At 40.4% G+C, this 14,214-nt stretch overlaps 1 protein-coding gene across 8 annotated transcripts in view; it reads left to right on the top strand.

Moving 5' to 3' along the window:
• Positions 1-14,214, top strand: part of TENM2 (teneurin transmembrane protein 2) — a 392,109-nt gene that overhangs the window by 355,258 nt on the left and 22,637 nt on the right. For 5 of the 8 annotated variants that reach the window (XM_027841746.1, XM_027841748.1, XM_027841742.1 and 2 more), the window contains 4 exons: positions 1,707-1,727; positions 5,938-6,170; positions 7,879-8,033; positions 8,606-9,480. In XM_027841746.1, the coding sequence (XP_027697547.1) occupies positions 1,707-1,727; positions 5,938-6,170; positions 7,879-8,033; positions 8,606-9,480 (1,284 nt within the window). The remainder of the gene's footprint in view (positions 1-1,706; positions 1,728-5,937; positions 6,171-7,878; positions 8,034-8,605; positions 9,481-14,214) is intronic. The other 3 variants (XM_027841747.1, XM_027841745.1, XM_027841743.1) reach the window with 1 other exon arrangement.

Genomic DNA, 14,214 nt, shown 5'->3' with positions numbered 1-14,214 from the left:
GCAATTAGTATTGTCCACCTTTTTAGAGATGAAGAAACTGATGTTCAGAGAGAAGAAACTCACCCATGATCACACAGCTAGTTACTTTGAAGTCTAGGAAATCTACAGAGGTGTTCTGGCAGAAGACAAGGATAAAAGGAATTTTTTAATGTCTTATTATTCTTTCCTTCCACTTAAATCTTATTTTCTTCCCATCTGAGATGAGCAATTCTAAGAAATAACCTCTGCTGCCTGATGATTTAAGGGGAGGAGTATTTCTTCCCTGGGTATGGCTAGCATAACCCTCTCCCTTAATCTGCCCTTGACCCCATCAGAAACTCTTTCTTCCCCCATCATAGAAATTATATTAATCAACTTGGAGCCAACATTCTTGGGAAAGAAGTAGGTCAAGACTGCAAACCCAAATCCCTTCAAGTCTTGCACAAAATCTTGACTAAAGAGTAGAATTGATATTGCAATAATTAAGAGCCAAATATTACTGCACTGGTGGCAGATAACATTTCACTTTCATTAAGCAATATAAAATAGACATGAGAATTCCCAGCTGCCACTGTGACACAGCACAGTTTGCAGAATGAATCTTAAATTGTGCTATGTCAGTCAGAGCTCAGGAGTTATTGGCATCATTTAATTAACTTTTTTTTTTTAAACTAACACTTTGGAATAAAATAGTAAAAATGTAATCCCTGTGCAAACCTACCATTAATGACGGCCCTAGGCTGGGGCCTGAACAGCACCCTAGGCAGGAATCACAGCAACCCTGCCCCCAAGAGTTCTCTTTACTCTCCCAGGAGAAGGAAACAGTGGGGAAAAGATTCTTGCTACCTCTTTCCTATGAAGGAGGTATCTCAGAGATAGCCTATTCTCTCACCTAGGAGCTTAAAGACCCCCATCTGGGAAGTACAGGCCCCATGCTTCTTCACCTGCCTGCCTTTCAGCCCTACATCTGCCAAAATACAGACTTGGACAGAGAGAGGAGAAAAGCAGATGCTTTTGCTACTTTTCAAGTAGTTATGCAAAGAGATTTGTTGAGAGAGAAGGGTGAAGCCATTTGGTTGTGACAGAGAAGACTATTTAAAATTTACCATTCACTCAGAGAGTCCTTTATCCATGATTTCTAAACTCCTCATTAGAACAAACTATTGACAGCTTACCATTAGAGAGGAGAGAAGAAAGGAGAGTCGGGGGGCAAGAAAGAGAGAGAATATGGACAGGTATAGGGTCAGAGGGAACAAGAGGAAAAATAGGGCTATTCTCACAGTATTCTGTAGAATATTTGTTATCTCTGAGTTGGGGTGTGAGCAGAAGTATTCTATAAAATGATGGTGGGCCTCAGACACTTGACACTTACTAGCTGTGTGACCCTGGGCAAGTCACTTACAAAAAAAAAAAATGATGGTGACCCTACCCCAAAGCCAAAATGACATTTTCATCTGATGCTATCTGTGTTCTACAACAGTCAGGGTACTCTGGCTAAGGCCCTGAGGAGTTTTGCAAAGCAGTTGTCCAAGCGTCCCAAAGAGTTCAGTATCAGATGAAACAACTCCCCAAATTAAAACTGGAGCTGTAGTTGGGTGGGGGGGGGGAGGGGAATGATGCTTCTTTTGGGCCCCTTTGTAAAAGAAACTAAAATGTTATATTTGCTCTACCATCAATTCCTCAGCTAACTGTTTGTTCTTTTTTCCTTCTGTTTTCTTTCTATAAAGAAATAAAGAGTTTAAACATAGGTAAGACCAAGAACTCTTTCCCATATTTAATTTAACATGGTTTGCTTGCTTCATTGTGTTTGCTTTTTGTGTTGTGCTTCTCTGTGTAATGTATATTTTTATGTATAAAATATAGTTCTTTTTATGTGCTAATTGTGTGTTGTGGATATGATAAGCTTTAGCAATTATGAAATGCAGTCAAAAAAGCAACCAAATAAGCTGACAGTAATTAGAATTCCTGGGAGACACAAGTATAGGGTGATGAACCCTCAGTGAACTTCTTTATAGGCACTGCTCAACTCGGCCCATAATTGGGCTAAACAGTTGAGGCAAACTTCTGTCTTTCGTAAATGCTGGACAGGGTTCACAAAAGTTTTAATGTACTGGAAATGGGTCAAAAACTCATTTTCAACTCATTAATGATTTTTTTCTGGCTTTATGGTCATTTTTTTTAAACTAAGTTAATTGCCAATCTGCTAGTCAGAATGGATCCAACTGCTGGATGGACTAGTAATTTACATAGATCTCAAAATCCATTTTGAGCAAGAGGTGAGGACAGCCTAACCTTTTTTACCTAAATAGTTCATGGCATATAGATCTAAAGGCATGATTCAAAATTTCCCATATGGTATACAGTAAGCAACACTAATGGGGAGCTTCATCTTGCTCGAAGGAAAGGAAACTGGCTTTTTTTTTTAATTGGGAGGTGGGTAGAAATTGACCAAAATAACTTCCATCAATACTTGTAAGTGAACTATACTTTTTCCTCAAGTAGAAATGCATGACAGTGGATTTGAGGAAATAATCTATTTGCTCCTTTGAGTAATTGGTCAGAGTGGGAGTGGCAGAGATAGTGATGTCTGAGGATCAAGAAGATTAAATCCCACGTAAGCCCATCACAGACACTGGAGATCAAACACATGTGAAATGCCTTCTCGCATAGGCCCCAGAATTAGTTCCTACAACTGAAGTTGAAAAGGTCTGGAGTTTGAGAGAGCAAAAGATAACACTCATAAGAAATTCCCCCTCCCTGCCCAACATTCTCCTTTGGCTGGTATGTCCACAGTCCTTCCTGATTATATACTGAAGTTTTTTAAATAGGGAAAAGTTCTACATATAAAACCATTAGGCCCAACTATATCCCTTCTAACTTATACATCTCCCAAAGGCACTACTTTTACAAATCTCCTATAGGATTGTTGGCTCACCTCAATGAAGAGTTTGGGGCCAGCAGTGCAAAGGACAAGAACATAAGGAACATAGATGTTTTAAGGAGGCCAGTCTTCTTTTTTGCCATCTAGTTTCCAAGTAATAGATAATTGACTGATATTTCATTGAATTGATTGAAGACAATTGACTTCAACGCCAATAAGCTTTCCTAAAATAATTGGATATCAATATATTAGCAAGTACTTGTTGTGTCACATTTTGTGCTAAGTCTTAGGGTTACAAAGACAAAAATAAATAGCCCCTGCCCTCAAAGGGCTTACAGTTGATAAGGGGGAGGCAACAAGTATCTCTTTGAGTACATACAAAATTAAGTATACAGTCATTTTGGGAGGGAAAAAAGTAGCAGCTGGAAGGATCTGAAGAGATTTCATGCAGAGTACTTGAGCTGAACCTTGAGTGAATAAAGTAGGAAATACACTCTTGGGGGTTGGAGAGGTAGGGTACGCTAGGAATCCAATGCTATTGAGCTAAGAAGGAACACTCCCCTGGTCATGAATAAAACTCATTTCCTCTCCTCCCTGCATTCCATACTAGAAGGTTTTTTGGTTTTGGTTTGGTTTGGGGTTTTTTGTTTTTTGGGGGTTTTTTTTGCAATTTTGTAGAATTAAGCTCCCTAGAAAGTCCAGAATCAATTATCCACCTCCCAGACAGGCGCAGCTGTATATGTGCCATGATCTTTCTGCTGATCATTCTAGTTACTGTTCCTTCAGCAAGAGTGCACAGTCTAATTAAGAAATATCGTGGAGTTTTTCCCCCGTTTTCTTTCCTAATTTGTTTTCTACACATTCAAATTCTCCAGTGACTTTATAAAAAGAAAAATGAATAGAAGTACCCCTAGCCTTTCCAACTAGTTATCTAGGCAAGGGCTTCCTAAAGACCTTGGTTTCCAGTTCAATTATATGTCTTAATAGCAACCTGAGGAGAGGCTATGATTGAAGACATTCTCAATTCACAGTTCACAGACTGTTCCTTAAAATAGTCTTCGAGATTTGTTTTAGAGTTGTTGTTGTTTTTTAAATCGGTGAAGAATCCAAACAGTGTTGTTTGTAATTGGAGTTTCACCAACTTACTGACTAGGGAACTCTAGTGCTACAATCCTCCATTTTCTCTTCTTTCTCTGAAATGTTCTTCTCCCTCCCCTGCAAAAAAAAAAAAATCCCAAACTTTATGTAATTGAAGGAATCTGACATGATGTGAAGCCATTTTATCTTCATGATGCTTTCATCTGCACAAAACCAAAACTTATTCCAGAATATTGGCAGAAGAATTCATAAAAATGAACATGCTCATTGGGTCCTGAGGAAGGGTCCTTATAATAGCCAAAGTGAGAACAATACCCATATCAGGCAGACTTTCTTATCTTTTATAGTACAGGAAATTGTAACATCATGTCATTCTAGAGCTAAGGAAGCCTTAGATACAATACCTTCACTTTCCATATGAGGAAAAGAGGACCCAAAGAAGCTCATTGAGTTTCCCAGGGCTTATCAACTAGTTAGTGATAGAATAGTCAGTTAATAAGCACATATTAAGTACCTACTGTGTGCCAGGGATTGTGCCAAGCTCTAGGCATAAAAAAGAAAGGCAAAAACAGTCCCAATCTCAAGAAGCCTATGTGCTAATGAGGGAGACAAAGTATAAATAAGAAGGTACATGTGAGACACATACAGAATAGATGAAAATAATCTGAAAGGGAAAGGCGTCATTAGCATCTGAAGGAATGCAGAAATATAGGACTTCTTAAATCATCAAATGACAAGTGTAACCATGCTCCAATTTTGGTTACCTGGAAATGTCAGAGTGGTGGTAAAGGGAGAGCCTCTACATCTAGGGGCACACTGGTAGATGTTAACATTGCACTCCTGGGAAGGGAGGAGGAGAATGTACCTACAACACACTTTAAATTTAATTTACATTACTGATACTGTCGTACATCTAGAGTAGACAATCAATGTAAATCCCACCCTGAATTATAGCAAAAATGTTCACATTGAAAATTAAACAATCAGCCTTCAGTACACTCGTGTTTTCTCCAATCACTCATTCATTTTGGTTTTGTAAAGGTATAGACTATACCTTCTATGAGTAAAGGAGGCCTGCATTCTAACTCCAATAGCAAAGAACCAAAAACTGCACAATCTCATCATTATATCCACATTCCTCACCCTAAATATCAGTATTATTCCCATCCATACCAAGGGATTGGTCATCATTTTAGGACCACAGAAAGGTCTGAGGACAAGTCAAGGGAAGGATTGTAAAGTGTTTTATGTTACAGTTAGGAGAGTAGCAACTTGGCCTCATTTTTTTAATAGCACTGCTGACCTCTAGGCTTTGAGGAAGCATACATTTTAAAATGTTAGTAAGCACTGCCATGAGAAGCAACCGTGGTTTAGTGAATAAGAAACTGGCCTCAAAACCAGGAAGACTTTGGTTGAGTCCCACCTCAGACACATACTGGCTTTTTAACTCTGAGCAAGATGCTTAAACCTATCAGTCCCGCCAAGGAGCAACATAACACTATAAAGTTGTAGAACAGGTAGTTACTGACGTTCACAGGGTGCGGGCGGGGGGAGAGAAAGAGAGAGAGAATACTGTCACACTGAAATGTTCGTCAGCATTTAGGTCATGCTAAGGTTGATTTAGGGCAGATAATGAGTAGCTGACAGATAGGGAGTTACTATGTATAAAGCAAATATTTTTTTTTCCCAACTAGTAGCTCCTTGATACTTTCTATGCCAACTAAATCAAGCAACAGCACATTAGCACGGTGGGAAATGATGAGTTCTAAGATAAATTGAGGAGTACAAGTCCAACTGGAAATAACTAAGAGCCATGCTATGTTAAAACACTAGGTTATTACGTTAGTTTCTTTCCAGTTCATTAAAGTGGAAAGATACTGGAAGGTAAAACCACCAATAGAATGTCTTTCTTTGTTTTCCTTCTGATTAGCCAGCTCCACGTTCTCTTCTTGTTTCTCTTTGTGTTTCTCCCATTAAAGCAACAACCCTGCCCACAAGTATTACCTAGCAGTGGACCCTGTTTCTGGCTCACTCTATGTGTCAGATACCAACAGTCGGAGGATTTACCGCGTCAAGTCTCTGACGGGAGCCAAGGACCTGGCTGGGAACTCTGAAGTCGTAGCAGGGACTGGAGAGCAGTGCTTGCCCTTTGATGAGGCCCGCTGTGGAGATGGGGGAAAGGCTGTGGATGCAACACTGATGAGCCCGCGAGGTAAAAAAGAAAAGAAAAAGAGGAGAGGGGAGGGAGGGCTAGGGAGAGAGAGAGGGAGAAAGAAAGAAAAGGAGATTTCGAGAAAAGTCATGCAAGATATGAGTTTAGTTTCATCATTATCTAGATTGAATAAAATTAAGTCCAGTAATCAAAGCACTGCTTTCCCTGGTATAATTTAACTTTAATTAATTGCTTTGTGTATAAATGGATGAGTTTTTTTTAACCACCTATTTAAAATAAACTTTATCCATTTGTGGTACAAATGGAAAGAAAATTTTATTTTGGATGGATATTCTTTACTTTTGTGGAGTGTAGAAAATCAGAAGAAATGATACCTTCCTAGGTTTGTAATGTAGACTTGGCCACCCAAGAGATCCTCTATCCCCCAGTGCTAACATTTAGATAGTACCTACTATGTGCCAAGTATTGATTTATGTGCTTTACAAATATTCTCATTTGATCTTCATAACAATCCTATGAAGTTAGGTGTTATTACTATGATGTTACAGTTGGGGAAACTGAGGCAGACAGGCGTTAAGCAACTTGCCTAGGGTCACATAGCTCTTAAGTGTCTGAGGCTGGATTTGAACTTAGGTCTTCCTGACACCAAGCCCAGCAATCTGTTCACAGCATGACATAGCTGCCCATAAGATATGGTGACAATGGTATGGGACTGGTATTTGTGAAGAGCCCCAAGGTAACTGAGCAAAAAGCACTAGAGAAATTCTAAGCTGAGAAATTCTGTTACAGTTTTGAAGTATTGGTTAGGTAGTCATCAACCACTGCATTCAAAATACTGGGCCTATGGGGGCAGCTGGGTGGCGCAGTAGATAGAGCTCTGGTCTTGGAGTGAGGAGGACCTGAGTTCAAATCCAGCCTCACACACATGATACTTACTAGCTGTATGACCCTGGGCAAGTCACTTAACCCCAATTGCCTCACAATTGCAAAAAAAAAAAAAAATTCTGGGCCTAAGTTGTATGGTGGGGAGTAAAAGATACAGAAGACAAAGTCCCTGGCCACATTCTAGCTAAAGAGACTATACACACACACACACACACACACACACACACACACACACACACAAAGACTAAGAACATGTACAATGCTAAATACAATTTAGTAGTAATAATGGTAGCATTTTAAGTTTTAAAAAGCACTTCATAATATGTTATGCCTCTTGACTAACATTGTGGAAACAACTGTATATACCAATCATAGCTAACATTTATATAGCACTTTTAAGATTTACAAATTGCTTTACATATAATATCTCTCTTGATTCTCGCAACAACCCTCTACGGCAAGTGCTATTATTATCCCTATTTTACAAGTCAAGAAACTGAGCCTGGGAGAGGTTAAGTGACTCAGCTAGGGTCACTTATATACTCATGGTCTAAGGCAAGATTTGAATGGTCTTCCTCACTCAAAATCCAGTATTCTGTCTCCCGTGCCACCTAGTTTCCTGTGTTAGGGGATCTACATAGAATAAAGGACCGAACAAAGTTAGGTGGGACTAATCCTAGAGGGAGGTGGATTGAACAATTTGTGAGAGGTTTTATTCACTTAATGATGTCCTAGTCCACTCCATTGGAGCTGTTGGACGGTCAGAGAATCATTTATAGAGCACTCTCCCACTCTCAAATCTTGCACTGTAAGTCTTCCATCAGAAACAGACATGACATGAAATCATTCTCCTCCTGCCCAGGTATTGCAGTGGACAAGAATGGTCTCATGTACTTTGTGGATGCTACCATGATCCGGAAGGTGGACCAAAATGGAATCATCTCCACACTGCTGGGCTCCAATGATCTGACTGCTGTCCGTCCTCTGAGCTGCGATTCCAGCATGGACGTGGCCCAGGTAGTATTCCTTCCTCATTTCCGTAGCCATGCAGCAGAATGCTGTTGGCCTTGGGTTCCTGCCTCGCCCTTCTAAGGAATCTAGATAAAGCCAAGGAGGAAGAACTAGCATGACTGAGTGCAGAATGGCAGGCTATAGGGAATGTTGCAGAAAGAAAGACCCAATTCTACACTGAAGTACATCTGACATATTATAACCATTACCAGATTATAGGGTAGAAAAGGTACTGTATAATTACGCTTTCTTCTCCATCATCACTGCAGGTTTGAGAATATAGCACTGCAAGTGTGATATGTCAATCAACATTTCCCTATTAATCTGAAATGATTTCATCTCATTGTATATACCATTAGTTTGTGCAGCGATAATGAAACCACAGAGCTCTAGAGTAATACCTTGACTAACTCATTCTTCTCTTTCCTACAGCTAATAGGCAGGTACACGCGTGTGTGCACACGTACACACGCACGCGCGCACACACACACAAACACTTCTTTGTGCATCTTCTCTAGTGAAATGTCAGTTGATTCAACAAGCTGTTCTTGAACCCAGTGTTTGATATGACTTTCCAGGTTCGATTGGAATGGCCAACTGATCTTGCTGTCAATCCCATGGACAACTCCCTCTATGTGTTGGAGAACAACGTCATCCTGAGAATCACTGAGAACCATCAAGTGAGCATCATTGCAGGCCGCCCCATGCACTGCCAAGTCCCAGGCATCGATTACTCCCTCAGCAAACTGGCCATTCACTCTGCCCTGGAATCAGCTAGTGCCATCGCCATCTCCCATACTGGTATCCTCTATATCACCGAGACAGACGAGAAGAAAATCAACCGACTGCGTCAGGTAACCACCAATGGGGAAATCTGCCTCTTAGCTGGGGCTGCCTCAGACTGTGATTGCAAAAATGATGTCAACTGCAACTGCTATTCGGGGGATGAAGCCTATGCTACTGATGCCATATTGAATTCGCCATCTTCCCTAGCTGTAGCCCCAGATGGAACCATCTATATTGCTGACCTAGGAAATATCCGGATTAGGGCAGTAAGCAAGAATAAGCCTGTCCTAAATGCTTTCAACCAGTATGAGGCGGCATCCCCGGGAGAACAAGAGTTGTATGTCTTCAATGCAGATGGCATTCACCAGTACACCCAAAGTCTGGTGACAGGAGAATACTTATACAACTTCACTTACAGCGCTGACAATGATGTCACTGAGTTGGTTGACAACAATGGTAACTCCTTAAAGATTCGCAGGGACAACAACGGTATGGCCCGCCACCTGCTAATGCCTGACAATCAGATCATCACTCTCACTGTGGGCAGCAATGGTGGCCTGAAAGTCGTGTCTACCCAAAACCTAGAGCTTGGACTCATGACCTATGATGGAAGCACAGGCCTCCTAGCCACCAAGAGTGATGAAACTGGATGGACAACCTTCTATGAGTAAGTGTCTTCAAAATATCTTCCATAGCACCCTTTCTAAGTAAGAGCATGTTTCAAGGCACTAATATATCAAATCTTTCATTCTTTCAAGCAGCTTAGGAAGTTCCAGTTGCCCTGTCCTGTATCTTCCTAACATTAGAGTTTCAACTTGAAGCTTCAAAAGATGCAGTTTTCTCCTCTAACCTGGGTGCTCTGCAAAAAAGTTATTGATTTATCCAACTGGGTCTCTCGTATGGAGTGAATCTCAGTATCACAGTTTTCTACTGAAATTCCCATGGCAAGCCTTTCTGTTCATAATTCAGGATATTGGACATACACCGCACATGGGAGATAAAGTGTTGATTAACTCAGCTGATTATGCATGTTTGTGATGGGTGCGGAAATTAGAACCTAAAAGGCAAGACCCCAGTGGGGCTCCTGTAATTTGCCAATAGTCCAAAACCACACTTGATTGCACAAGCAGGTAGATAAACTCTGAATTTCCTCTTTAGCAGAAGCAGATCAATACAGATAAAGTGCTAGGTATATTAAAAGATGCGAGAGTCAGTCATATTTCCCCTAACAATTATCTCATACTTAATAGTCTTACTGTTTGTTTTGCCAAAGAGCTGCTTTCCTTAGCTCCTGGAGCTATCTATTGAAGTACATCCTACAGGTATTAACTAGTTCAATCCTGGATAGCTGAAATTTTCATGGTGTGATTCCCAGTCACCTTCTAGAACTGGAGTAAAATTTAAAACTGCCCAGTCCTGCAGTTGGCCCAATAGCATCATATGTTAGTGTGATGGTGAGTGTTAAGATTAACTGCAAAGGCATAGCAGAGTTTCCCTCCTTTCTGTATCGGTTTCCAAGATTTTACTGAGTTAGAGAGAAAGAAGGAAACAGAGGCAAAGGGAGACATGATGAAAAGAACCCAACATTAGAAACACTCATTACTGATGTAGCTCCATTGCCTAGCGGGATACTTTATGCATAAAGGCTTGGAATATGAAGAAGGATGCTAGCGCCATCTGCTGGTGGATTCCTGTTTCGCAGACATGTGTTCCCCCCAGCTCATCGTTCACTTGGCAGGTTTACAGGCCCCACTATTCTCTCTGCAAAGCTCAGCATGTCGGCATCATTAGCATCATGGCATCCTTCAGAGAAGTGTGAATCTAACACACTTTCCATGCCTGTGACTCTGTCACTGAGATGCCTTGTCCTGACACCATTTGTGAATGTCGATTTTAGCCCCTCTCCTAGCATCTCTCACCATGCTTTCCTGGAAGCTTTGACCTACAGCCAATGAATTTCACAGAGAATTAGTAGACCTACCTGATGCAGTTAAAAGCTCCCGGGTTCTGGAGGAGGGTTACTTGAATTTTTTAACAGTCTGACTCAGAGACTATTTTTAAGGAAATATAGTTTTATTACTTTTCATTACATGTGCAAACATGTATTTTGCTAATAAAATATGACCCAAGTTGCTTCCAGGGGTGAGGGGGAGGAATCCTCTGAGGGACTTGTTTAACTGGTAAATAATACTTCCTAGTTAGCGCATTAATTGTTTATGGAAAAATTAGTGCTTTTAGAAGACTTGAAAATGATTTACTTATAGAAAGTTAGAGTTAGAAGGGACCTTGGAGTAGTTCTTAACATTTTTTGTATAATAGACCCCTTTAGTAGTCTGAAGGTAAAGTCTATGGACCATTCTCAGAATCATCTCAGAATCAGGGTTTTTTTTTGTTTTTTTTTTTTTTGTTTTTTCAGGCAGCTGGGGTTAAGTGACTTGCCCAGGGTCACACAGCTAGTAAGTGTCAAGTGTTTGGTCTGAGGCCGGATTTGAACTCAGGTACTCCTGACTTCAGGGCGGGTGCTCTATCCACTGCACCACCTAGCTGCCCCTAGAATCAGGTTTTAAAATGCGTAAAGTAAAACACATAGGTTACCAGGGAAACCAACTATGTTGAAATAAATTTTCCCCCATCCCAGTTCACAGACCCCCTGAAATCTATCTATGGACAACTTGTCCCTGTACCCCAGGTTAAGAGCCCCTGGGTCTAATCCAACCCCCTAATTTTACAAAGGAAGAAATTAAGACCAAGAGAAAGAGACAACCAGTGTCACACAACTAGTCATTGGCAGAGTTGAAGTCAATTTCATCTCTTCTGATTCCAATTCTAAAGATCTGTCCGTTATACTATGCTGTCTCATGAAGTCTCTTAAGTTAAATGTACTTCCTATATCAGAGATGTCCAAGTTTCTCAGTAGTGGACCATATGATCGGAAATCTGTAGGTGTGTAGACCACCTGATTTTTTTTCTAACTATAGTTCCTAATTGATCTAAACCTCCTGCCATGATATCTGGAAGCAGTCATATTCTGGTGGCCAGGGAAGTAGGTCCTACTGACCTACTGGTACATATACACTAATTAGGTAAAAAACAATTTTGGGTTAAAAATCTCAGGTGGTCCATGCAGCAGAGTCACAACTTAGGCACCCAAGTACTATATGCTTATTTGTACCATCAATTACTTAACTAATTTTTTCATAACTAGTCCAAGTCAAGGACAGTCCAAACTTACATTTCTCTGTGCCTTCCAAATACCTAGATTGGTTGTTACATAGGTGGTCATGAAAATAACACTTCCGTTTATACCTACCTTTATACCTACACTTGGCAGGACAAAGTCAATTTTTCTCATGCTTGGGAGGTAGGGTGATGTGAACATGACTAGATTGTCAGAAAACCTGAGTTCTAGTTTTGGCTCTGCTCTTAACTAGCTGTATGACGTTCTCTGGATCAGTATTTCCTCATCTTTAAAGTGAGGTGTTTGAATTTCCATCTACTCTGCTGCTATATGTGTTATTTCCTCCAATTAGAATGGGACCTCTTTGAAAGCAGAAGCTGTCTTGCTTTTTTCTGTTTGTATCCCCAGTATTCAACACAGTGGTTGGCACATAGTAAATATTTGATAAATACTTTTCTATTTTATTCTGTGATCAGACCTGTCTTATTTAGGCAACTAAGAATAATATGGATTGGAGAGGGAAATATGGATATGGAAAAAGGAAATATGGATATGGAGAAGGGAAAAACTGGAAAGTGGGATATCAATTAAGAGGTTATTTACTAGGATAGAGGGGATGAGGATCCAGACTAGGGTGATTGGGCTGGTAGCTGTGTGAATGGAAAGGAGACAGTAACACAAGATGTCATGAAGATAGATACTACAGAATGTGGAAACTGATTAGATGTGAGGGGTGAGGAGGATGGAAGAGTTAAGAATGATTATAAGGTTATAGACTTGGGCAACTTGGGAAGAAAGAAGGAAAATAAGCATTTATTAAACACCTACTATTTGCCAGGTACTGTGCAAAGTGCTTTACAAATATTGCTTCATATAATAATGATGATTATGATGATGATGATAGCTGACATTTATATAGCACTTACTGTGTGCCAGGCACTGTGCTAAGCACTTTACATATATTATCTCATTTGATCCTCATAATAACTATGTGAGGTAGGTGCTAATATTATCTCCATTTTTACGATTGGGGAAACTGAGGAAAACAGAGGTTAAGTGACTTGCCCAGGGTCACACAGCTATTAAGCATTTGAGGCAAAATTTGAACTCGGGCTTCTTGACTCCATTATCCATTATACCACCTAGCTGCCCCAATTTGGACAATAGTGGTACCCTCAATAAAAACTGGGAAGTTGGGAGAAGGTGAAGGCTTCATCAATCAATTAACAAGAACTTTTTAAGTGCTGTCTTCAGGCACTGTGCTATGTTCTGGGGCTACAAATACAAATGTGAGACGGTATCTGCCTTCAAGGAGTTTGCATATTGGGAAGAAATTTTGGACATGGTGAATTGGAGATGCAAGTGAGATGGCCAGAGGTTCACCAAACATTTGACAATGTGGAGTTTAAGAAGAGAGACTAGATCACTTCAGGAATTACCTTTGTAGAGATGATACTGGTATCCATGGGAGTTGATGAGCTCACCAAGAAAAAGAGTATATTTAGAGACCAGGGAAAAAGAAATTGGGTGATGATACAACAAAAGATTCAGTTTGTGTTGCCAGGATGCTGAGGAAGAAGAGACAGGAATGAGGCAAAAATCTCTGCCTTCTTGGGCGAAGGCAGGCATTGTTTTTTAGAAGCCCTGCCACCAACAGCAACACACCTGAGGTGAGAAAAGGTCACATGTGGCTGTGAAGGACAGAAGACAAAATCTGTACCTAACGGAATCTCTAGGAGTAGAGTGCCTGGTTGGTCTCTGTCATCTGATGGTGTGATTCCATTTCATAAACCTATGTATTCTTATATTTATAATCCTGTTTGACAGAAAGGAAAAAAAAAAAGGAGGGGGATATTGAGAATCCTCCTTTTGCACTACAAAACTGTTCTGAGGACTGCAAATAGTTGAAGCCATTTCCTTTCCTTTCCCCCTGGGATCATCTCCCCAGTTTCTTCTCCTGGTCTCAGGAGCACAGCAGTGCCTGAGAATCTATCTCCAAATTCCTATTTCACAATAAGATTGAACAACAGAAAGAGTGATAAGTTTTGAGTTGAAGACGCTGGTTTTGAATCCAAGCTTTGCCCCTTTATGTGTAACCTTGGTCAAGTCATTTTATCACCCTAGGCTTTACTCACCTGAAAAATGAGGGAGTTCGATCATATGAGTCCTAAGGTTCCTTCCAGGTCTAAATCTTTGGTCCTGTAATTAATGAGGTCAGGGAAT

The sequence above is a fragment of the Vombatus ursinus genome, unplaced genomic scaffold (genome assembly GCF_900497805.2).
Source record: "Vombatus ursinus unplaced genomic scaffold, bare-nosed wombat genome assembly UNPS02014863.1, whole genome shotgun sequence".
Lineage (NCBI taxonomy): Eukaryota > Metazoa > Chordata > Mammalia > Diprotodontia > Vombatidae > Vombatus > Vombatus ursinus.
Note: the sequence above shows the minus strand (reverse complement) of the source record. Positions and strands in the feature narration are given on the sequence as shown.